The sequence below is a fragment of the Rhincodon typus genome, chromosome 10 (assembly GCF_021869965.1).
Source record: "Rhincodon typus isolate 14 chromosome 10, sRhiTyp1.1, whole genome shotgun sequence".
In the NCBI taxonomy this organism is placed as follows: domain Eukaryota; kingdom Metazoa; phylum Chordata; class Chondrichthyes; order Orectolobiformes; family Rhincodontidae; genus Rhincodon; species Rhincodon typus.
Window position 1 is genome coordinate 28,387,120 of NC_063341.1, and position 24,179 is coordinate 28,411,298.

Here is a 24,179-nt window from a genome sequence, read left to right on the forward strand (position 1 = left end):
GTTGTGATCATTTTCATTTAAAGAGATCAGTCAGCTACAGCTCATATTCACTACCATAATAAGGTGAGAACAAAACCCACAAAAAAAAACTAATGTTCAACTTGTTTGATATTTATTTCAAAAGAAGTAGGCAAAGTATTCCATGGTAATTTTACCTGTACTCTGTCAATATTGTGCAAGCTGATAAAATAGAATTAAATTTGGACACCTTGCTGTGTCAATTGATTAGGTGCAGTTTGTGGCGTGACTCTTAAAGGGATCATATGGTTGAAGCCTAGTTTGTCCTGAGTTAGCTGATCTCCACAAGAACAGTATTTGGTCTATGTGCTAGTGTCAGGGTAGGGAGAAAGTAGCAAGGTTCCTGTTGCTCATTGAGTTTCAGTGACTCAAATATACGTATGGTGAAGGAGCAACACATCGAAGTGAGGAATTGCCTCATTCTCGTGTCCTACACTGTTTATTATTAATGTGTGAATTATTGAATATTTGGAGCGATTTTTGTTTTGTTTTCAGCACTGTCAGATCCCAATGTGATATCCAGAGTACTGAATATCCTACTGAATGCTTAACTACATTTTGCCACTGAGTTTAAATGCATCAAGATTCTCAATTACTAAATTGTGTTATACTTTTTGAAATAAATTCCTTCAACAGCACTTTCAAAACCTGCTATTTTTTCCTACCTTAGAAGGACATGGGCAGCCAGTGTTTAGGAACACCCCTACTTCCAAGTTCCCCTCCAAGTCACACACTGTCCTGACTTTGATTTGTCACTGGGTCAAAAATTCTGAAACTTCATTCCCAACAGCACTGTAGGCTCCTATCCCTGGACTGCAGTGGTTAGAGGTGACTCATCACCACCTTTTCAATGCAATTAGAGATGGCCAATAAAGACTGGTCTAGCTGTTGGCAGCCTCGTCCCTTGTTCTAAATTTTAAAAAATGCCCCAGTTCAACATGTTTTTAAAAAAGCCATGTGATGTATGTTACAATGTAGTATCAAAGCAGTGAGTTTTTTGTTATGTGTCTCTTCTAACTTCACTAATTTAGAGCAGACAAAGTGAACACTTTTAAATAATGGAAGAAATTACCACAGAATATATGAAACTCTAGGCAGAACTTGGTGACTGGAAAGTGGCACTGCCAAAATATTTGATCAATTAAATAAATATGTGACCTTCCTTTTCCCTCAGAACCTGATTGAGGAGCAGCAGCAGCAGTTGAACCAGTATGAGTCAGCAGCCGGACAATGTGTTGCTGAACTGCAGAAAGCCCAGGTCCAAGTACATGGGTTGCAGGGCAGAATCCAGGAGACTGAGTCCGCCAACAAGGTGAGCAACGTATCCTGTTGCTGCTGCTCACAGATGTTGCTGTTTTGATTTGGATTTATAAACCAGTGAGGGATTATTACCATAGCCACAGCAAAATACTATAGGTCCTGGAAGTTTAGCCAAAAACAGAAAATTCTGGTAACATCTGTGGTGAGATCAGCTGTTCACGCTTTGAGTCAAATATGACTTCTTCCAAGGAACTTATTGGACCTTTCCAAATCTTCAGCTACAACAGAATTCTACTGGGGCCAGCCGGTAGATCATAAGGAGCACGTACAGCACAAAGCTGTTTTTGCTGCCATGGACCTATGTCGACAGGCATCTGGAAATGTGTTAACCTAATGCTGCTGGTTGGATAACCTTGCTGTCAAGCAATGTGGAAATACCAGACTGAAGTGCAATTAGACTTCAATTATTTCCCTAAAATGGTTCGAGGAGTGAGCAGGAGACATCTTTCCATGATGTCAGTGCTTCCTAAATCATTTTTCACTGCGATCCCATTTTGAGGCTTGAAAACTGATGTGATCCCTTGATAATCAGTGAAGTGGGAAAGAAAAGACCTGTCAGAGTGGGAGTGGGAGTGGGTTGGGGGGCACCCATTGCTGCCTCTAAGCCCTTCACTTTGGGCCCTAATTCCCACTTGGGAAGTCCTGCAGTATATGGTCTTTAATTCTTTGAGACTATACTATTACAGATGAAACCAGCTCGTTATCTTTACTCTGTGGAACTTGTGGAACTTCATTGTCAAGTCTCCCAGCAGAGTTTTTAGTAAAATAGCCATCAAACAGTCCAGGGTGGGGGTGTGAGAGGGAGAATGCGACAACACCCTAGTTTAGTTTAGATAATTATGCTTCTTTTCAAAAGAAAACAGAAGAGAGGAAAGTTTCTAAACAACATTTCTCTCACCATGCTTCGTGCATGTGGCAAATCTATCATGGCTTTATTTCCCCAGATGCTGCAAGAGAATCTAAGAGAAATGGAAAGTGAATTAAAGGAAATGCGTTACACACTACAGAAGCAGGATCGAACCCAGCTGGAGCTGAAGGAGGCTTTGAAAAATAAGGAGAAGGAGGTAAATGTCACACACATATAGTTGACTGGAATGATCTTAAAAAATTGGTGGGAATGTATAAAACCTTAAGCTGAGTTTTCCTGCAAACCTTGAGATCCTGAAATCAGGCCCAAATGTGGGTCCCAAGCTCACAATTGCTGATAGTTACAGTGGCACTGTGATAATCCTGGAAGCCATCCCCTAATTGTTCTGAGCTCATGGCTCAGTTGAAGAGAATGGGCAGGCCCCCAGTGCTGCTGGCCGAGTAAAAGGTCAGAAGCTCTGAAGTCCCAGCAACCTCAGAAGGGTGAATGCTGCTGTAGCGGTTGGGTGGATCGAGTGGAGGTACTCTTTAAATAAAATTTCAAAGGGGCCAAGCAGGTAAATCTGATCCTTCCAATAATAAATTGGAAGGCTAACCCCTCTGGATGACTGGTTAGAGCAAAGCAGGCAGCCTTTCTGGATGGCAGTTTCCTCTTCAGGGGATGGAGCATCTGGTTCTGAGGAACCTCTGTAATGGTCCAGGCTATCTCCATTACATCGGTGGCCTTTACAGATAGCAGGGGGCTAAACCACAGTTGGGAAAATGCCAATAAGCACTCTTAAGTATCTCCAATCAGCGCCTTATATATGCAAATTCGATCCCCAACAGTGTTCAGTGAATAGCTAATACAAGTCCTTACTCACCTGTTGATAAACTTTCTCAGTGGTGTGAATGTTTCCAGAATATTTCCTGACGTGGTGCCCCACTGTTTTTCCAGCTCCTCTGCCATCAGTCTCGTTATCCAACACAAAGAAAATTCTACCCACTGAATTCTGCAGCACAGAGGGAGACCGGTACCAGCACCTTGAAAACGCTCTCAAATTGAGTCCTACACCCCAATTATTTCCCTTTTACAGTGCAAATTAATCATCAAATGCGTGCACATTTGCCTTTTCATAGTTCTGATGGATGTGCTTCCACCACCATTTCAGGTTGCACAATCCATTAACCACAACAGCCCTTTTTGTGCAAAATCACCTCTTAGTTCCACTCTCGATCATTTGCTAATGATTTTAAATCTGTGACTCCACTGATAATTGACCTATTTTCCAGAGGAAAACATTTCTCCTTTCTTCCTCTATTTAAATCCCTAAGTTTTGAATACTATTAACTCTCCTCTTAACCTTTGCTTGCTGTTGCTAATAGTGACTTCTGCCAAATGATCTGTTGTCATGGTATGCCACCCTTGTCTATGTTATGTCATCTTAATCTAAGCACTAAAGCTCCTCTGCACCCATTCTGTGACATCCACCATCCAACCATACATAGGTCAACCTCACTTTCTGCTGCCCTCTGTTTGCCTCCTAGGAAAGCACTTTGTAGCTTTTCAGTTCCAACCAAATGACAAAATAATGACATTTTCTTCTCTCCGTGTCACTTCTTAGTTTTTTTTTTCGTCTTGCAATTTCAAGTGCCATATTTCAAGCATCTCTCTTGTCTTCTTTGGATATTTACTTAATGTCTAAGTATTTGAGGCAAACAGGAAAGTGGATAGAATGCAGCAGCTTGAGATTTTCCCTTGTAACAAGCTTTGAGTTTTGTTTTCCACAACGTTACTTCAGGCAATTTCTGTCCTTTCTCTAAATTATGCGTCACATCTGTCATCATCTGTTATAACTTGCCCTAAATAAACTTATCGACTTGTCCAGTGTAACACCATCGACTTCAATCTTCATTCTAGTTTCTTCTAATGTATTCCTTCAATGATGTGGAAATTATGCAGCACTTCCACACAAGCCAGTGCTGACACTGCAGGAGTATTTGAGCTAGAACCTGCTGTTGGCACTGTCTTACTAGCAGTGAACAATGTAAAATAATCAACTATTGTTTTCCAGGGTGATGTTTAATCCATGCTGGTGTCTAATAAGGCTCCACTCTGACAGCAGTCTATAAGTATTTGTAAAGACAGACACATCAAGAAACCTGTGATGATTCATCATGAAAATAGTAGCCATGATTAAACAGAAGTGGCTGTAGGCATGCTAGTTCAGTGAACTTGTTATGTGATATGTGCATTCACAGGCAAAGTAAATGGGGTTAAAAGCGTAAAGAATTTATTTGATTTCAGTATCACTTAAACGTGCTGACAACAAATTGGTAAAGCAAAGTGTCAGCAAAATTCCACATTTAATTTCACTTCAGGATAGCTGCCAACTATCCATTGGAATCTGCAGCCTCTGCAATCTTTTAAACAAGATTATAATTTTGGCTGTTTACTGTATGCATGTAGACAGCCTGGCTCGTTGCTTACCATGATTTCAGTTGGAAAGGGATCCAGAAATGGGACCAGTCTTTCTTTCTCACTTGCATAAATGTTTATCGAGGTATTAAAGTTCTCCTCCATCTTTACTGCATGTTTGCTGTCCTACATTTTACTGTAGGCTCGGTGATTTTACCTAGCTCTGCCTTAATATCCTTGTAAACATGAATAAGAGTAACAATGACACTAATCTTAGAACCAAATTGCAATTCCAGGTGAATCTGAAATTCTATATGCTATGATCATTATCATCTAAAAGCTTCTAGATCTAGCAACTCAAGACTGGGCATCAATGAGGCGCTGTGGGCCATTAACAGCAGCAGAATTGTACTCCAGCACAATCTGTAATCTCATAACCCACTCAATCCTTACCATCAAACCAGAGGGTCAACCCTGGCTCAATGGAGAGTGCAGGAGGGCATGCCAGGAGCAGCGCCAGGCATACCTGAAGATGAGGTATTAACCTGGTGAAGCCACCAAACAGGACTACTTGCACGCCCAACAGTGAAAGCAGCAAGTGATAGACAGAGTTAAGTAATCCCACAACCGACGGATCAGATCTAAGCTCTGCAGTCCTGCCATATCCAGTCATGAATGGTGGTGGACAATTAAATAACTCACTGGAGGAGGAGGCTCCACAAATATCCCCATCCTCAATGATGGAAGAGCCCAGCACATCAGTGTATGAGATAAGGCTGAAGCTTTCGCAGCAATCTTCAGCCAGAAGTGCTGAGTGGATTATCCATCTCGGCCTTCTCCAGTGGTCCACAGCATTACAGATACCAGTCTTCAGGCAATTTGATTCACTCCGCATGATATCAAGAAACGGTTGGAGACACTGGATACTGCAAAGGCTAGGGGCCCTGACAACATTCCGGCAATAGTACAGAAGCCAATAGTACAGAACTTGCCGCTCCCCTGGCCAAGCTGTTCCAGTACAGTTATAACACAGATATCTACCTGACAATGTGGAAAATTGCCCAAGTATGTCCTGTACACAAAAATCAGGACCAATCCAACCCGGCCAGTTACCACCCCTTCAGTCTACTCTCGATCATCAGTAAAGTGATGGAAGGTGTCCTGAACAGTGCTATCAAGTAGCACTTGCTCAGAAATAACCTGCTCGGTGACGCCCAGTTTGGGTTCTGCCAGTGCCACTCACCACCTGATTTCATTACAGCCTTGGTTCAAACATGGACAAAAGAGCTGAATTCCAGAGGTGAGGTGAGAGTGACAGCCCTTGATATCAAGGCTGTATTTGACTGAGTGTGGCATCAAGGAGCCCTAGCAAAGTTGGAATCAATGGGTATCGGGGCAAACGCTCCGGTGCTTGGAGACATACCTGACACAAAGGAAGATGGTCGTGGTTGTTGGAGATCAGTCATCTAGCGCCAGGACATCTCTGTAGGAGTTCTTCAAGGTAGTGTTGTAGGTCCAAACATCCTCAGCTGTTTCATCAATGACCTTCCCTTTGCCTCTATCATAAGGTCAGAAGTGGGCATGTTCGCCAATGATTGTTCAATGTTCAGCACCATTCGTGACTCCTCAGATACTAAAGCAGTCCATGTTCACATGCAGCAAGATCTGGACAATATCCAGGCTTGGGCTGACAAGTGGCAAGTGACATTCGCACCACACAAGACAGGCTATGACCATCACCAATAAAAGACAGTCTAACAACTGTTGACATTCAATGGTGTTACCATCACTGAATCCACCACTATCAACATCCTGGGTGTTAACTTTGACATGAGACTCAACTAGACTCGTCACCTATAAACACAGTGGCTGCATGAGCAGGCCAGAAGCTGGGAATACTGCGGCGGGTAACTCGCCACCTGAGTCCTCAAAGCCTGTCTGCCATCTACAAGACACAAGTCAGGAGTGTGATGGAATACTCCCCACTTGCATGGATGAGTGCAGCCCCAACAACACTCAAGAAGCTTGACACCATCCAAGACAAAGCAGCCCGCTTGATTAGCACTACATCTACAAGCATCCACTTCCTCCTCCACCGATGCTCAGTCGCAGCAGTGTGTACTATCTACAAGACGCACTGCAGAAATTCACCAAAGATCCTCAGACAGCACCTTCCAAACCCACAACCACTTCCATCTAGAAGGACAAGGGCAGCAGACATATGGGAACAGCACCACCTCCAAGTCACTCACCATCCTGACTTGGAAGCATATCGCCGTTCCTTCACTGCCGCTGGGTCAAAATCCTAGCATTCCCTCCCTAATAGCATTGTACGTCAACCCACAGCAGGAGGACTGCAACGGTTCAAGAAGGCAGCTCACCACCACCTTCTCGGGGGCAACTAGGGATGTGCAAGAAATGCTGGCTAGGCAGTGACGCCCACATCCCACAAATGAATAGAGCGAAAAAAAAATGAGGTTATTAATTAATCCTGTCTCATGCTCATTAGCAGATCTGAAATAGCTTCCTCTTGAAAAATTACCCTGGATACATTCTATATAAATTTAAAATTTCTCAGCAAGCTTTGCCAATCTGGTTCACCCAATCTACATGCAGATTAAGATTACATGTGAGTATTATGGTACCTTGCTATCACAGTCCAATTATTTCTTCCAGTACACTCACTTCTACAGTAAAATCATGATTTGGGGGGGCCTGCAAATTGTTCCCACAAATGACCTGTTGCTTTTGCAGTTTCTTGTTTATATCCAAACTGATTACACATCCTATTCTTTCAAAATAAGGTCATCTCTCATTATTATACTAATAACATTCTTAAATAACAGAGTGACCCCATCACCTATTCCAGCTTTCCTGTGAGTTCAAAATATTAGAAAACTTTAAAGATTTAGGTTCACCTTGCAACCATGTCTCTGTAATAGCTATCAGGCCATATGTATTTATTTCTGTCTGAGGTCACAATTCATCCATTTTGTTACCAAAGGTGTCTATATATAGATCCTGAACCTCTAACTTCTCTTTTTTTTTTCATGTACTTAAATCTCTGGTCGTATGTATTGTTGGATTCTTAACTTTGTACTTTCTGTCATCTCTTGTCGCATTGTTATCATTACTCAAATCACAACTGTGTTTTATCATCTCATTGCTTGCCTTTCATTTACCACTCCTTGTCTCCCATGATGCCTTCTTGCCTCTCTTTAGTTGAAATTCATTTCAACCGATGCCTAGTTACTAGAGTCGGAGGAATGTCAAAATGAATGTGATAAATATTGGTTCACTAATATCAACAGCTGTCGTTTTCAAATGGGCAGGATGTGTTAGCAACTTTGTAATCAAAGTGGGAATTTTTTCAAACTCTACTGCCATTAGTAGTAGAATTGCCGTGATATACTAACATGAGGAATTGTAACCAGAGGAAACCCTCTCCCTGGGAGCCTGGCCATAAAAGCCTTCAAGCAACGGATGGTTTTGTAATTGGTAATAATAACAATATGTTTCTTACCACCTCACCCCTGCTCAACTACCCTTCAGGTTGAAGAGCTTTATTGTGTCATCGATGGTCAGAATGAGAATCAATCCAAATTGAGGGAAATGCTCCACAGAAGTCAGATTGAAAACGTGAAGGTAGGTAACAAGTGAAAAGGTAACTTAAATAGCCTTCGGCTGTGCTTCAAACACTTCTTGCCTTTTCTCTAATTTTGTATTTAATGTTCATGGGTGGCTTGTCTTGTTCCAAAAGCAGAAATTGCTAGAGAAACTCAGCAGATCTGGCAGCTCTGCAGAGAGAAAGCAGAATTAAAGCTTCGGGTCTAGTGACCCTTCAGAACTGATTTGTAGCTAGGAAAGATTTGTAAATATGCTGAAGATGAGTGGTGGAGACCAGAGAGACAGAATAGCAGTTGGTCAGGTAAAGGTCAGCCTGGCACAATCAATAGCTGCTTATGAGGACCATTAATAGCTGACAATGGGTTGGTTGTAGTTGCAGCCCAAGTGATGACAAGGCCTGGTCGTATGAGTGTGTAGGTAAGGGCATTGGAGAAGATGCTCAGACTCTAAATTTATTGAACATGATTTTGAGTCTTGAAGGCTGCAGAAAATGAGATGCTGTTCTTCCAGCTAGCTCTGAGCTTCGCTGGAGCACCACAGCAAGCCTGAGGCAGAGATGTTGGCCAGGGAGCATGGTGGGGTTTTGAAGTGGCAGGCTACAAGAACTTGAGGTCATTTTGCACACAGAACATAGTTGTTCTCCGAAGTGGTCACCCAGTCTGTGTTTCGCCTCCCCAGTGTAGAAGAGACCACGTTGTGAGCAGTCACTGTCAGCTACTAATGGTTCACATTAACAGCTATTGATTCTCCTCGGCTGACCATCACCCATTGTTTTGTCTGACCAACTGCGGTTCTCTCTCTCAGCTCCATGTCCACCTATCATCTCCTCCTCCTCCTCCTCCTCCTCCTCCTCCTCCTCCTCCTCCTCCCCCCCCCCACCCCCCCTTCAGCACATATACCAACCTTTTCCTAGCTACAATCAGTTTTGAAGAAGGGTCACTGGACCACTGTATTAACTCTGCTTTCTATCCACAGATGCTGCTAGACTTGCTGAGTTTCTCCAGCAATTTCTGTTTTTATTTCTGATCTCCAGCATCCACAGTTCTTTGGGGTTTTTTTTTGTTCCAAATCCGCTTCAAATAATGCTTCCTGTCATTCATTTTAAATCCTCTAGTCTGTCATCCTCGATACTCTCGTGCCTCTCTTTTATCCGATTGTGTTGATATCAAAATCCTCATCTGCCAAGATTTCAAAACCATGGAAACCCATTATATCCCTCATTTTCCATTCATCCATAGCCCCCAACCTTTTAAAACTGTAGCCCAGATTTCATCTCTTTCTTGTTCTTTCATTTCAAAAAAGAAGCCTAGAGTCAATGATCACTGCAGGAGGAATTTTAGAAGTGAACTTAAACTTTTCAAATGACTCCTTCTGCACAACGATCAAGGTGAAAATAATTAGTTTTTTGGTAGAATTAAGACAGAAGATGCTGAAAAAGCTCAGAAGATCAGGCAACATACATGACGAGAAATACAGTTAACATTTCAGGTCTGCGGCTTCTCATTATGTTTTTGTGGTGTTGGTTGAGGATGGTACACATAAAGATTCACGTACAGCCAACTCTGCTGATGTTTTTATACTTAATGAAGTAACAACACAGCCCTGCCCTTCTGAGTTGAGCTGGATCATTAAGCTGCTAGTAATCCCATCAAGCAGCATTTGGCTGCTGAGTTGACGTTCATATTGAAAGAATGCATTAGTGCATTTGGTGCAGTTTAAGGGAGGGAAATGAAATCTTTCAGTTGAAATGTTGAACTAGTGCTGCTTCTGCCTCTAATGACATGAGGCAGGATAGGGAGATTTCCATGTACTCGATAGCACTTGCAATTACTGAGCATCTGTCATGACCTCAGGACCCACCAGAAAGCTTCATAGCCAATTAATTACTTTGAAGTGTATTAATCATTGTAGAGTATTTGTGCAAACTAACCTGAAATGAGATAAATGATGAGATAATCTATTTATAGTGATGTTGAGGATATGTCTAGACTTTCCTCAGATAGTGAAAGGTAGACGGGGTTCTAACATCTGAACTGGAAGATGGCGTTTTCAACAATGCGTCACTCCCTTGTGTGCACTAAATGTGTGCTCAAGTTGCTGGAATGAAAGGGCATTATTATTGCACTGGGGCTGAATGGAAGTACTGTCTTGAAAGTGAGCCATCTGTCTTTGTCTTTGCTTTGAGCTTGGAGGCAGTATTCCGTGAGGATGAGAAATAATTTTAGATGATGATGTTGAAGTAAGAAATGTCGAGGTAAAGAATCCTACCCAAGATTTGAAAACTCAAAAAGCTATTTTATCCTCTTTGTAATTTATGTATGTTTACTATTTCGCATTCCTCTCTACTCCATATGTATTTCTGTTTCCTCTGGATACAGCGTTGTGCATCCTGTCAGACTACTGATGGACAGCCAGCGCCACCACATGCCCAACAACAAGCTGAGCTGCTGGAACTGCAAAACGCCTCCTTTTCCAATCAGCTGGAGTTGCAGCAAAAGCAGAGGCTAATACGGCAGAAGGAATATGAGCTCATTGAAGCCAAGCAGAGAAAAGAATTGCTCGAGACTGAACTTGAGGAGATGTATCAGCAAAAGGAAGCTACAATCACCCACAATCAAGTAAGCATTGGGTGTTTGAAACAAAATCTTGATTTCCAAAACAATTTATACAAGGAAAATGTAATGGTGAAGATTGTTTTCTATTCCAGTAGGCCTTTTGTCGTTCGTTTCTCATGTTGAGGTATGCCTGTACTATTGCTAGATCAGAAGTTTTGCAACACACTGGATGTAGGGTAGAGATTCCTATATTCTTCAACAATTTAATCCACAGAAAAGGACCTTTATCTCTGTCTGTGTTTATCATCTGTGCCAGGTAATGATACCAAAAAAACTCTTGTCTCAGTTATTGTCAATATGATTCCAAATGAGACTTTCACATTATAGTCTGGCTAGATTTGAAGCCAAATTCCTAAGGACTTTCTAAAGAGTGACAATCTCACACAGATTGCCACTTTGTTCCTTTTTTAAGAGCATTTCTGATAGGAGATTCCGATCAAGATTCCTTCAGAAATGTGGAGCCATACTTCTGTTCTGACTGGACCCTGTCAGTGGAAGGGAAACCACACACCCTTTTCCACAGCAGCCAGTTGCCACATTCTGTAATTTAAAGGACCAGCATCACATAAAGCCACTTTGACAGATGCTATGCAAGAGTAAGTACACAAATGATTTAAGAACAGCTTCTTCCTTACTGTTATCAGACTTATGAACGGACCTCTCATATATCACTGTTGATCTTTCTCTGCACCATCTCTGTAACATTATATTCTGTTCTATTACCCTGATATAATTATGCAAGGTATGATTTGTCTGGTTAGCATGCAAAACAATACTTTTCACTGTGTATCTTGGTACATGTGACAATAATAAATCTAATGTCTTGACTATATCCAAGTTGCCCAGCTGTAAAATTTCATTACAAATGTCTATCAACTGCAGATGCAGTTTATCTACTATGATCTTGCTGTTTCTGTATCCATAATACTGTGGCTAATATTAATTTTTGGCACGTATATGCTAATTCTGTTTTTTTTCTAATGATTGATTGATGCAGAGAATCTGGGCTCATTTTGTGGTAAGCCACCAATAATTTTAGTTGTTTGTAATTTGTTTCAGGAGCTGCGCAACACATTGCAACAAGTCCGGCAGGAGTTCCTGGAGAAGGAACAGCACTATCAGGCCCTGGAGAGAGAGCATCAGCGTGAAGTTCATGTCCAGGAGGAGAACATCCAGTGCCTGAAAGAGCGGTTACAAGACAAGGAGCACTTCTTGCAGGTACAAATAGGCACCCAATCGTGGTATCTCACAGTGACACAGTTCAGTTGTTCTCTGCCGTACAGATAGAAACACTTCTTCCTTTCATTAATTTCATTCGTTGATTTTTTTTTTTGTTCTTTTGTACCATTCCTGCCCATCTCATTTGAATTCACATCTCTCGTAGAGATTTGGTGCTGTTGGTATTTGCAGTCCCTGGTACTTTCTTGAAATTCCTGTGTTTCACTATTGGGTGAGTGCACACAGTGCTCAAACAACTCGGTTACAAAATGCTGGAGAAACTCAGCAGGTCTAGCAGCATCTGTGGAGAGGGAAAATTAGAGTTAACATCTCAAATCCAGTATGACTCTCTTTCAGAATTTTCTAATAAACTTTAATGCATTTAACTGCAGTATTTGGCTGAAAATGGTTGCTGCTTTTATCTATAAATTTAAAACGTTATTAAGTTCAGAAGCAAGTCTTTGTAAATGGAATGCTTTGGGATGCTTCTGAAAGAAGTGATAAAATGCTGCAGAGATATAGGTTTTTATTTAATATTTGTCAAAAAGTGCATTCCTGACTGCTAATAGTAGACTTAACCGGTTAAAATCAGAAAATAAACCTGATTTTGTAGTCAGCAATGACTGAACAATGCCAGCAAATACATTGCCATTACACTTAGTTTTGCCTAGACTTTGTCTGAGCTTTTGCATTGGAAGTGATAGTGATTATAAGTCCATTTCGGCAAAACATCCTATAGAGCAAAATTGACACCAGTTGAACACACCCAGCAACTGTGTCTCTCTGACCATAAAATTGAAGAATCCTGACTGAGGCTTGCAAAATCTGAACCAAAAAAGTGTTGGTTAGAATATTCAGTTCAAAATATGATAATGTACATCGAGCAAAATGGAAAAGGAAGAAAGTACTGAATTGATACAGAACGAGAGAATAAACAGGAGGTAAAATGGTATAAGGAAACCTTTTGTTTGTAGTTTCACCAACAATTAAAATCTGAAGCTATGCAATTGTATACCTGTAATACTTAATTCCCAGTGCTGAAGAAGCTGATTGACATAAAATTAAGAATTTATCATTCCTAAAAGTTTGCTTATTTGGAATTGAACACACCTTAGCTTTTTCTGACCTGTTTGAAGGGAAGGCAACAGTGAGTCAGCAAGCTTTTGATAAAGCACAGGTAACTTGGAAAGTAACTTCTTGATTTCCACATTGAATTTGTAGTTGCTGGAAGTTTCTGCCTGATTTATATTTTAATAGTGGTCACCAATAATAGTCTCAGTAAAATGTCAACAGCAAAAAAACAGGTCAGTGTGTAAAAACACCAGTTGCACTTTCCAAGCAGTCTTTCTCAACCTTGCAGAATCTTGGCATGTTAAACAAAGGCAGTTGTACTGTTCTGACACCGGTCGTCCTTACTGTGAATGAGTAAGTCAGGTTTCAGAATTATAGTAGGGATTTTAGTGTTATACCTGTACGTCATGTTCAAAAATTGAGTTAACACAACCTCAATTCTTCATTTAGATCCTTTACCAGCTCTTTCAGAGAGATTTTAATCTAAGCAACCTGGACTGGAACCACAGCCAGGTGTCATTATAAAAGGCTTCCGTTGTAAGGCAATCACATTTTATCAGATTTGTCTTTGTATGTTTGCAGCAATATATTGAACTATTTGAATGCCAGCAAAGTGAAGAACAAAGTGGAGAAGCAAGAGATGCACTGGTTGATAAACTGCGAAAGCGTATCAAGGAGAGAGATAAAGCTTTGGAGGTGGGTTAAACGTTTGTGCTTTCTATTTATTTGCTTCAGCTCAATGTTCAAATTATATTGTTTCTTTCTCGATTCTATCCTTTCAGCCTTCTCTTGCTGAATATATTCCTAATAAAAATGCGTTTATTCTATTAAACTTGTTAGCAGGTTAGGTGGATTGGCTAAGCTAAATTGCCCGTAGTGTTCAGGGGTCTGTAGATTAGGTGGGTTATAGGGGGATGTGTCTGGGTGGGATGCTCTGAGGGTCGGTGTGGACTTGTTGGGCTGAAGGGCCTGTTTCCACACTGCAGGGATTCTATGATTCTATGATACTTTATTTTGCAAGCATTGTTCCTTTAATTCTCAGTTTATCTTGAATGTTCTTTTCCATTACTGCACTATAGTGCAATCTGGGGGAGGGAATATCCTTCTCTGGCCACTATGTATTCGAGACATTGTAACCTTAGTGGAAGTAATTTTTGTGCTAACTATTGTAACAAAATCATATTATGATCCTCAAGGATGTGCTTCTGAGAGCTTAAGAAATGCAAGTTGAGATGGTTCAATATCTCTCAACATCCTTTCCCTCTCATTTGGAGAAGCACAATGAATTAGAGAACACTCGTTAACAATGTGTATTTGTTGCAAAAAAGCATCCTGTATGATCTATTTATATAGATAAGAATGTATGTATTGAAAGTACTGAATTTGAAACTCTTCACAGATCCCAGAAATGTTGAAAGCATTTTAAGAGAAGCAATCTGCAAGGAGTTGCTTAGATTTTCATCACAATTTCTTAATCTTTTGTTGTTTCCTTAACAGTTTGAAAAAGTACTTGTGTATAAGCAACACAACGAACCAATTCACAGTTTAATAAGACAGATATTGAAATACATTGGATAAAAATGAATGTAGTTTGCGGGATCAGGGATTTAACTGCATTTGTAGATATATAAATAAGATTGAATATTTTACTCCTTTATGGTGTATGTTGGGGGAGAATATAGGCTTGGTAGGCAGAAGAGACTTTTCATAATCAATGCCTTCTTATGTCAAAACTTTGAGCTATTTGGACAGATTGCTGTTGTTCACACAATCGTTGTTTGGAAAACGAGTCAATAGATTCTTGGGATTAAGGGAGAAATTTTAAAAAGGTCTCCAGTGGTAGAAAACTAGTGCTGTAACATTGCAGTTTACAATGATATGTGTTTCTAAAGCCCCTTCTAACATAGTAAAACATCTCAATGTGCTTGCTATCTATTCACTACTCTTTTGTACTTTAGAGTTTGAGATCGCTGCAGCTTTCTAAAAATTAGGACAGCATTTCTACCTTCTAATAAGCTAGAAATTATCTGTACTGTTCATTTCCAGCATGCCATTGATGAGAAGTTCAGTACTTTGGAAAAAAAGGAGAGTGAAATACAGCAGCTGCATCTGGTTATACGTGAGAAAGAAAAGGATCTGGACAGATTCCGTTGCATTTTCTCCAACAATGAAGAGACTATTAATGTAAGTGGTGTAGACACTGCAAATCTATATTTGCAGGATATAAAAGGGTGGAGTGATCAAACGGAGCAGTGAAAGTGGATATGTAGTTTACTCAGATGCTTTGGATGGAAACTTAGTCTATCCCAAAACTCTGGGGCTATTTTCTATTCATAACCCAATTTCATAATGAGTAAAGAAGCAGAATATTGAAGGTACTACCCGAAATAAAAATAGGAAATGCTGAAAGCACTCAGCAAGCTATGACAGCATGTATTGTGAGACAAACAAAAGTTAATATTTGAGATTTGTTATTTCATCCATACTCGGGGAAAAGTAAAAGATAGGTTTTCATCAGAGGGTGGCTGAGACAAAGATGTAGGGAAGATCTGTGAAATCGAGAGATTGAATTGCAGAACAGTTAGTCTTAGCCTGGAGTGGGTGGTAGTGAGATAAGAAAAGAAACGAAGTAAAAGAATAGTCTTTTTTTCCCTCAAACACGGTTATCCTCACCTCCACCATGGTTGAGAGGGTCCTTGCCTGTGTCTGTCATGTTTCTGTGCATTTCTTTCCCTCCGTTTTATCACCTTGTACATTCCTCAGTCACCCCAAGCTTCCTGTCCCATTTGTACAATGTCTTTCACTGCAAATGAAACATCTCCCTTTTATCTCCTTTCTCATTGTCCTAGGCCCCAAACACACCTCACAAGTAAAGCAAAAAATTTAATTGTACTTCTTTCAATTTAGTCTGCTGAATTCTCTGCTCACAACACAGTCTCTTCAGCAATGATTAGACTAAACACATATTGAGTGACTGCTTCGTAAAACATCTCGCTCATTTTGTAAGAATGATCTTGAGATTTTAGTGGCCTGTCATTTTAATTCTCCACTGCTATGATGGCAACTGTGTCCCTGGCCTGTTGCATGGTTCCAGTAAAGCCCAACATAAACTTGAGGAGCAGTGCCTTATCTTTCAATTAGGCACTTTATTGCATTCTGGATTAAGCATTAAGTTCACCAACCATTGTTTTGCTGCACTTTTTGTTTCCTTTGCTTTACCTGTTATAATTTTTCTTTTAGTTTTGTTTTCAGTTAGAAGCATACCTATTGTATATTATATTTTATTTCTGTCTCTGTAGATGCCGCCATTACATGCTGATTACTCCCAGCACATTCTATTTTTATTCTTAATTGATAGCTTCTGTTGTAGTTATCTCATGGAACAATAGCATTAATATCCTGCCTCTCAGCTCCCTGACCACTTGGGGAGGGAAGTCAAGATGACATCTCTATTTTATCCAAGGAACAATTTCTAGTTAATAGGATGGCAGCCCTGGGTTACAAAGCCTCACCAGTTCTTCCATTACAGCCTCTAACATCTCTTTGTTCTCCTTGGAGGAAAAAAAAAACTCAACCAGGCAAGTGACACTGGAACAAAAACAAAGTTTCTGGAAAAGCTCAGCAGGTCTGGCAGCACCTGTGAAGGAGAAAACGGAGTTAACGTTTTGGGTCTCGTGACCCTTCGTTAGAACTGATGGTGGCTGGGAAAACGTCAGTTTATATGCAGAAAATAGGGAGGTGGGTGGGGTAGGGAGTAAATGATAGGATAGAGCCCAACGAGAGAGAGAGGCAGTTGGACAGACAAAGGAGTTGCTAACGATCAGGCTGGGAGTGTGAATAGTTGTTAATAGGGACTATTAGTGATTAACAACAGGGTGTGTGTAATGACAGGCTATGTGGTAACAAGGCCTGGTGTGTGGAGTAGGGGCTGGGACATGGGAGATTTCAGGCCCTAAAATTATTGAACTCGATATTGAGTCCAGAGGGCTGTAGGGTTCCCAAGCAGAAAATGAGGTGTTGTTCCTCCAGCTTGCATTGGGCTTTGCTAGAACACTGCAGCAAGCCAGAGACAGAGATGTTGGCCAGGGAGCAGGGTGGTGTGTTGAAGTGGCAGGCAACAGGTAGTTTTTGTGAGCAGAACGTAGATGTTCTGTGAAGCGGTTGCCAAGTCTACGCTTCGTTTCCCCAATGTAGAGGAGACCACATGGTGAGCAGCGAACTCAGTAGACTAGATTCTGGGAAGTGCAGGTGAAGTGTTGCTTCACCTGGAAGGTACGTTTGGGCCCTTGGATATTGGGGAGAGAGGAGGTAAAGGGGCAGGTGTTGCACTTTCGCCGGTGACAGGGGAAGGTCCCGTAGGGCTGTGGGGAGGTGTTGGGGCTGAAGGATGAGTGGACCAGGGTGTCCTGGAGGGAATGGTCCCTACAGAAGGCAGACAAGGGAGGGGAGGAGAATATGTGTCTGGTGGTGGCATCTCGCTGGAGGTGGTGGAAATGGCATCTGATGATCTTCTGTATGTGGATGTTGGTGGGATGGTAGGTGAGGATAAGGGGAACCCTATCGCTGTTGTGGGAGGGAAGAGAAGGGGTGATGGCGGAAGTGCGGGAGATGGTTCGATCCTGGTTGAGGGCTCTGTCGACAACGGAGCTGGGGAATCCTCGGTTGAGGAAGAAGGTGGACATTTCGGAGGCTCCCTTGTCGAAGTTAGCCTCATCTGAACATATGCGACGGAGATGGAGGAACTGAGACAATTGGATAGAGTCTTTACAGGAAGTGATACAGAGCTGGCTGAGTGGGTGAGGTAGTTGGATTTCAATATCAGCAGTGACCAACTTTGTCAGTGTCAGGTTCCTAGAGCACTGATATCCCCCACGTGTAAAGAGAATTGATCGTCTGCCTCCAAAAGCTGCGTATACCCCACATTCAGCATCTCCCTTCCTTCCCGTTGAAACTTCAGTAGGAGGCAGGATTGTCCTAATGAGGAGAGATTTAGGAAACTGGTCCTCTATTACCTCGAGTTTTGAAGAATGTGAGGTGATCTCATTGAAACTGAGGGCTATGGAAGTTCAGTTGTTGAGCAGGTTCAAGATGAGAATCAATGGCTTTCTGGAGACTGGCGATATTAAGGTATCTAAGGGCCTACTGTGGGAAAGTGATGATGAGGTAAATGATCAGCCACCATCTAATGTTGGAGCAGATGTTATAGGATAAATGGCCTACTCTTGCTCAAATGTTCCTATCTCCTGCCCTGTGATTGGATATTCAGTTGAGCAGAAGGCACCTGGTGCTGCTACTTCTGCTGTTGAAACAGTCATTAATGACGTGACCTCTGTTCTTAACTCTCAGCAGAGCTGAAGTCTGGATCTGCCTAATCTACATCCATGCTGTGCTGAAAGCTGTCAGCAGGGTAGTGTCACTGCAGCTGAATGCAGTGCTATAAGTGAAGTGCTTTCCAAGATGTTAGCAGTCACTGCATGACAGCTGATTGCTTTGCACAGATGATGATGGTAACATCACAACACTGCTACAGAGCTTTCTGTGCCAGGGTATGTTTGTGCATATGAAGGTGATGTCATTTTATCATATAGTACACTTCATAAAGAAATATTCAGATACTTCCATTAGTTCCTTTTCGCTGAAAGATTCTTGCAGTGAAATCAATATTCAACAGTACCCGATATCTTAAATTTCAGAAAGACAGTAGCTACAAAGGTTCCTTTCAACTAAAATAATGGAGGCAATGTTAGACAGTTGAGTGGCAAAAATTATACAGCTGACTGAGGATCTGCATATTTTGCAATGAAGCTAATGTGTAACATGATAAGGCATAGCTAAAAGCAGAGAGTCGTCTCTCTCACACACGCACTTTGACAAATACAATGGATATAGTCACTTATCAGGAATATCAATTACATCAAGAATCACATGGAATATTTCCAAGAAGGAACTCGTAAATTGTGTAATGCATTTTGAGACAGTGATTTGGGTCTATGCCCTGCAGTGCAATCTCTCAGAATTAAAATCCAATGTGAATCATTTCCAGAGCCTTACATTTATGTGCTGTGGGCTATGCATCTGGATGTTCAATTTACAAGATTGTTCATGATGTGAGTTTGCCTCCAATAGGGTGTTGTATTTGATGTGGTAATACTTATGTTATCATCTGTCACATTCAAAATTGAATGTAGATATTGTACTATTGAAGAATCTATCATATTTATTCCAATTAACCATTTTGTACAAAACTTACACTCCTCAGACACATAAGTGCATGAGCTAATATTAAGCTGTTAAGTTACAACCGAGGAGCACGCTTCTAGTAGCATGCAATGGTTCAAGTGGTCTGAGGTAAGATGGATTAAGACCTTTAAACCCTCATGTCACATGCTATAATACAGATAACGTGAGTATGTTTCTTCATGGTATACTGACATAGTAATGTGACACATAATGCAACAGTTCATTTGCTTTAATTTTGAGCAAACCGTTTATAACACCAAGTTAAGACATGGTTGTGACAAAATACAGAAATAGAACATTCTTTAGAATATGATGGCAAGGGCTTGATGCTAGACATTTCTGGTTTTTTTTTCCTCAATTACACTGTTTAATTGCTTGTGTGGTTTGAGTTGGAAGTTTTCTTCCGAATATGTGTATGAATAACAACATGACATAGGGATTACAGGAATAACCAACATTTGTTGTTATATATCAGTATGCAGATTCAAGTCCTTTCTACAGATGGTGATAAACAGTTACTAAAAGTCAGATGTACAATATCTTGCTACACACAGGCAATATCTCCCTACCCCTAAACTTCAGTACATACATAATTTGCTCCAGCTCTAAACCTTTAACTGCTCATTCACTGACTGCAAGCTCAAACAATTCTAACGTACCTCAGCTAAGCAGCAGGAAAGTTTGTAGCAAAGCTTGGATCAGGTGGAAGTTATGCACATGCACCACACCCCGCATTTTGTTTTTTGAGAGCTAATGACAATCTGTAGGATAAATTAGTATCAAATGCCTGCTTACAGCAGATTTGTGAATGCCGATTCTGAAAGAAGCATTTCCTTAATTAACCAGATGTATTAGCTATCAATACTGAGTGGAAACCAATTGCGTTAATAACCAGTTCGGAACATCTATGCATGAAGTTATATCAACATCACTCTTAGTATGTTCCCAAGGGGCTTTTTGTCAAATCTAGGTGTAACTGGTTACTGAAATTCTCATTCTGCTTTGCCTGACTTCATGTGGTTACATTTATTCCTAGCATAAATCCTCTACTTACGTTTGCATGTTGGGAACACTCCATTCCTGTATGATGTTCCAAAGAGTTGACTTCAGTGAATCGATGATCAGGAGTTTGACTCCGTCCTTCACTGTCATTGTAAGGGCAGTGCCATCTTTTCTTCCTGGCCCCTGCTGTTCCATCGTTTTGTATTGAAGTGATACTGTAAACCTGTTCTTTCTGCATGTGTGCACTCGATGCCCCACCTAGTGATGTGGCGTTGACAACAAATATAGCCGGTTCTTCTTGAAGACAATAGCTGGAGATTTTCCACTGTAATTCATCAAAGCAAAACCTTTCCAGCTTTTCAGTTTTATTGAAGAAGCTGTTCTCACTCTGTTTCCTCTTTAGTGGACCTGACAAGGTGCAGACAGAAGGTGAAAACAACACGCTCTTGGGAAAGAAAAAAATCATGGTTAAAAAGGCTCCCAATTGCTTTCCCACCAGATGGAGAGGGTTTCCTGCATAACTTGACCCTTTCCTTATGGAAAGCCAAAGGAAAATTAGAATCCAGACCAAGGCTAATTTCCAGGTTTGGCCCACACGTATGCACCAAAACCTGTCTGCACCAGGTCGGAAAAACCTTTCCCTCCTCGCTATAACTTCCCAGCATTGACTTGTTTTAGTCTTTTAAAAATATGCTGCATCTCATTAAATGAACCCACTTTGCTGATTTACAGAATTTCTTGGCGACCTGTTGTCACTTTTTTACTGCTGACTGAAATCAGTAAACCTCTAAATTCTATTTTAAAACCTTGTTTTTGCAATTTAATAAATATCAAAGAAAATTATTAAAATACACAGATGTTCACTTTTGTTTCACCACTGAAACTAATCCCAATTCACAAAGCTGTTATGTTAATTCTGAATATTTGCTTTAATCAGAAGCAGCGATTTGCATGATCTCATCTAGTGATTGAGAGATTGTTAATTATTTCATTGGAAATGGATGCTGTGTCTGAGATTCGATTCACTTCAGAGAAATAGATGGAATTTGCATATGTAACCTTCTAAACTTCAGAACCTCTCATTGCACTTCACAGCTGCTAAAATATTTTTCAAGTGTAATTAATATGGTAATGTGGGTATTTGTGTGCTGGACAAGCTTTCACAAAAAGTAATGTGATGAATAAACATCTTAAAAACTTTCCTGATTGGTTGAGGACTAAACGTTGGCACCATTGAAATGAGAATATTTTGATGGCAATTCATTGATATGCCCATTTGGATTATATAGTCAAGTCCTGAAATTGGGCTCCACTCCCCCTCCACCACCACCCCGCCCCCCTCCTGCCCCACTTAACTTTCTGACTGAAAGGCAAGAGTGATATTACCTGATCCAAGATGGACTATGTGTTTTAATTTTACTTTATTCATGAATTGAGCAAAGTACGAATGTGCTGAAGATAGATAGAATCATGCTTAGGTGAGGACTTGGGATGTGGGGTCTCATCCATGTAATAACCAGAAGCTGTTGGAAATTGTTAAGTTCCTTTAAATATAAAGAATGCTTTTGCTGTATTGAACAACAGGGGGGAATATCTGTGTCACATCTGAAACAGCAGGTGCTTGATTTAATGAACTGAATGGCCCTGATCTGATTACAATCATCTTATTCTCTGATTTTTCAGAGTCTAGAGAACCTCATGAAAGGGAAAGACCTAGAGTTAGAGCAGATTTCAATAGCATACAAGAATCTCCAGTGGTTGAAGCAGGAGATGGAGGAGAAGCATGCTCACTTCCTGAAGGAAAAAGACGCAGTCAACAGTCAGCTGCAGGCAGCACTGCGCAACAGCAACAAGGAGGTTAAGGTAGGAAGCTTGTGAGGCCACTGAAAGAAAATCTCAGTCAATGTTTTGGCATGAAAGATCATATTCATGGTGCAACAAAATAAATTTCTGGGTATTACATTCATCATGAAAAGCAGTTTGTTTTTCAGTGATCAGCCAGTTGGGTTGTGCTTGATTGATTAACGGTAATTAATTGGGGTATTGAAGGTCATAGTCAGCCCTGGGATTCATATATTGTAAATTTCTTGTGCTCCATAACCCTGAGAAGATCTGTGGTTCCTACTGTTTTCATCTGATTCTGAATCCCTTTCAATATGAGATTCAAATTTATTGTCCTTTTCATCCTAATTACACAGACCCTGATTGCAAGTCTGTCTACAGGAAAAGCAAAAATGCTCCCTTTAAGATTTAGAGTCTGAGATAAGGTTAAGGATAATCCAAAGAGATTCTACAAATACATTAAGAGCAAGAGGGTAACTAGAGAGAGGATAGGGCCCCTTAAAGATTAGGAAGGTTGTCTTTGCGTTGAGCCCCAGGAGATAGGAGAGATACTAAATGAATATTTCCCATCAGTTTTTACTGTGGAGAAAGAAACAGGGGCCAGGGAATGCAGAGGAACAAACTTTGATGTTTTAAAAACAGTTCACATTACAGAAGAGGAAGTTGGGGAGGTCTTAGAGAATAAAAATGCTGATAAATCTCCAGAACCTGATCTAATGTATCCCTGAATGTTGTAGGAAGTAAGGGAGGAAATTGAGAGATCCTTGCAGAAATATTTACATCATCTATAACTGTCAGCAAGATGCCTGATGACTGGAGGATGGCTAATGTTGTATCTTTGTTTAAAAAAGATTGTAAGGAGAAAGTGAGAAACTAAAGACCATAAGCCATAGGAGCAGAAATTAGGCGATTTGGCCCATCAAGTCTGCTCCACCATTTATCATGGCTAATAAGTTTTTCAACCCCATTCTCCCACTTTCTCCCCATAATCTGTGATCCCCTTGACAATCAAGAACCTATCTATCTCTGTGCTAACTATATTCAATGACCTGGCCTCCACAGATTCACCACTGTCTGGCTGAAGAATTTTCTCCTTATCTCCAATCTAAATGGTCTTCCCTTTACTCCGAAGCTGTGCCCTCAGGTCCTAATCTCTCCTGCATTAGATCTCCCCTCGTCCTTCTAAATTGCATTGAATATAGTACCCTCAAATGTTCCTCAAATTAAGCCTTTCATTCCTGGGATCATTCTTGTGAACCTCCTCTGGACCCGCTCCAGGGCCAATACATCCTTCCTGAGGTATGGGACCCAAAATTGCTCACAATATTCTAAATGTGGTCTGGCCAGAGCTTTATAAATCCTCAGAAGCACATCCCTGCTTTTATATTCTAGTCCTCTCAAGATAAATGCCAACATTGTATTTACCTTCCTAACTCCAACTCAACCTGCAAGTTTACCTTAAGAGTAACTTGGACTAGGACACCCAAGTCCCTTTGCAGTTCAGATTTCTGAATTTTCTCCCCATTTAAAAAATAGTCCATGCCTCTATTCTTCCTACCAAAGTGCATGACCTCACACTTCCCCATGTTGTACTCCATCTGCCACTTCTTTGCCCACTCTCCGAACCTGTCCAAATCTTTCTGCAGCCTCCCCGCCTCCTCAGTACTACCTGTCCTTCCACCTATTTTTGTATCATCTGCAAACTCAGCCAGAATGCCCTCAGCTCCTTCATCTAGATCATTAATATATAAATTGAAAAGTTGTGGTCCCAACACTGACCCTTGTGGAACACCACGAGTCACTGGCTGCCATCCTGAGAAAGACACTTTTATCCCCACTCTCTACTTTCTGCCAGACAGCCAGTCTTCTATCCATGCTAGTACCTTGCCTCTAACACCATGGGCTGTTATCTTACTCTGCAGCCTCCTGTGCAACACCTTATCAAAGGCCTTCTGGAAGTC

The 24,179-nt window shown here is 40.9% G+C and overlaps 1 protein-coding gene across 5 annotated transcripts in view; it reads left to right on the plus strand.

Annotated features, from left to right (window-relative positions):
- Window positions 1-24,179, plus strand: part of LOC109915585 (phosphodiesterase 4D interacting protein) — a 288,714-nt gene that overhangs the window by 244,330 nt on the left and 20,205 nt on the right. For all 5 annotated transcript variants that reach the window (XM_048601955.1, XM_048601956.1, XM_048601957.1 and 2 more), the window contains 8 exons: window positions 1,193-1,330; window positions 2,283-2,402; window positions 8,156-8,248; window positions 10,609-10,848; window positions 11,905-12,063; window positions 13,717-13,830; window positions 15,181-15,318; window positions 22,060-22,239. In XM_048601955.1, coding sequence (XP_048457912.1) covers window positions 1,193-1,330; window positions 2,283-2,402; window positions 8,156-8,248; window positions 10,609-10,848; window positions 11,905-12,063; window positions 13,717-13,830; window positions 15,181-15,318; window positions 22,060-22,239 — 1,182 coding nt within the window. The remainder of the gene's footprint in view (window positions 1-1,192; window positions 1,331-2,282; window positions 2,403-8,155; window positions 8,249-10,608; window positions 10,849-11,904; window positions 12,064-13,716; window positions 13,831-15,180; window positions 15,319-22,059; window positions 22,240-24,179) is intronic.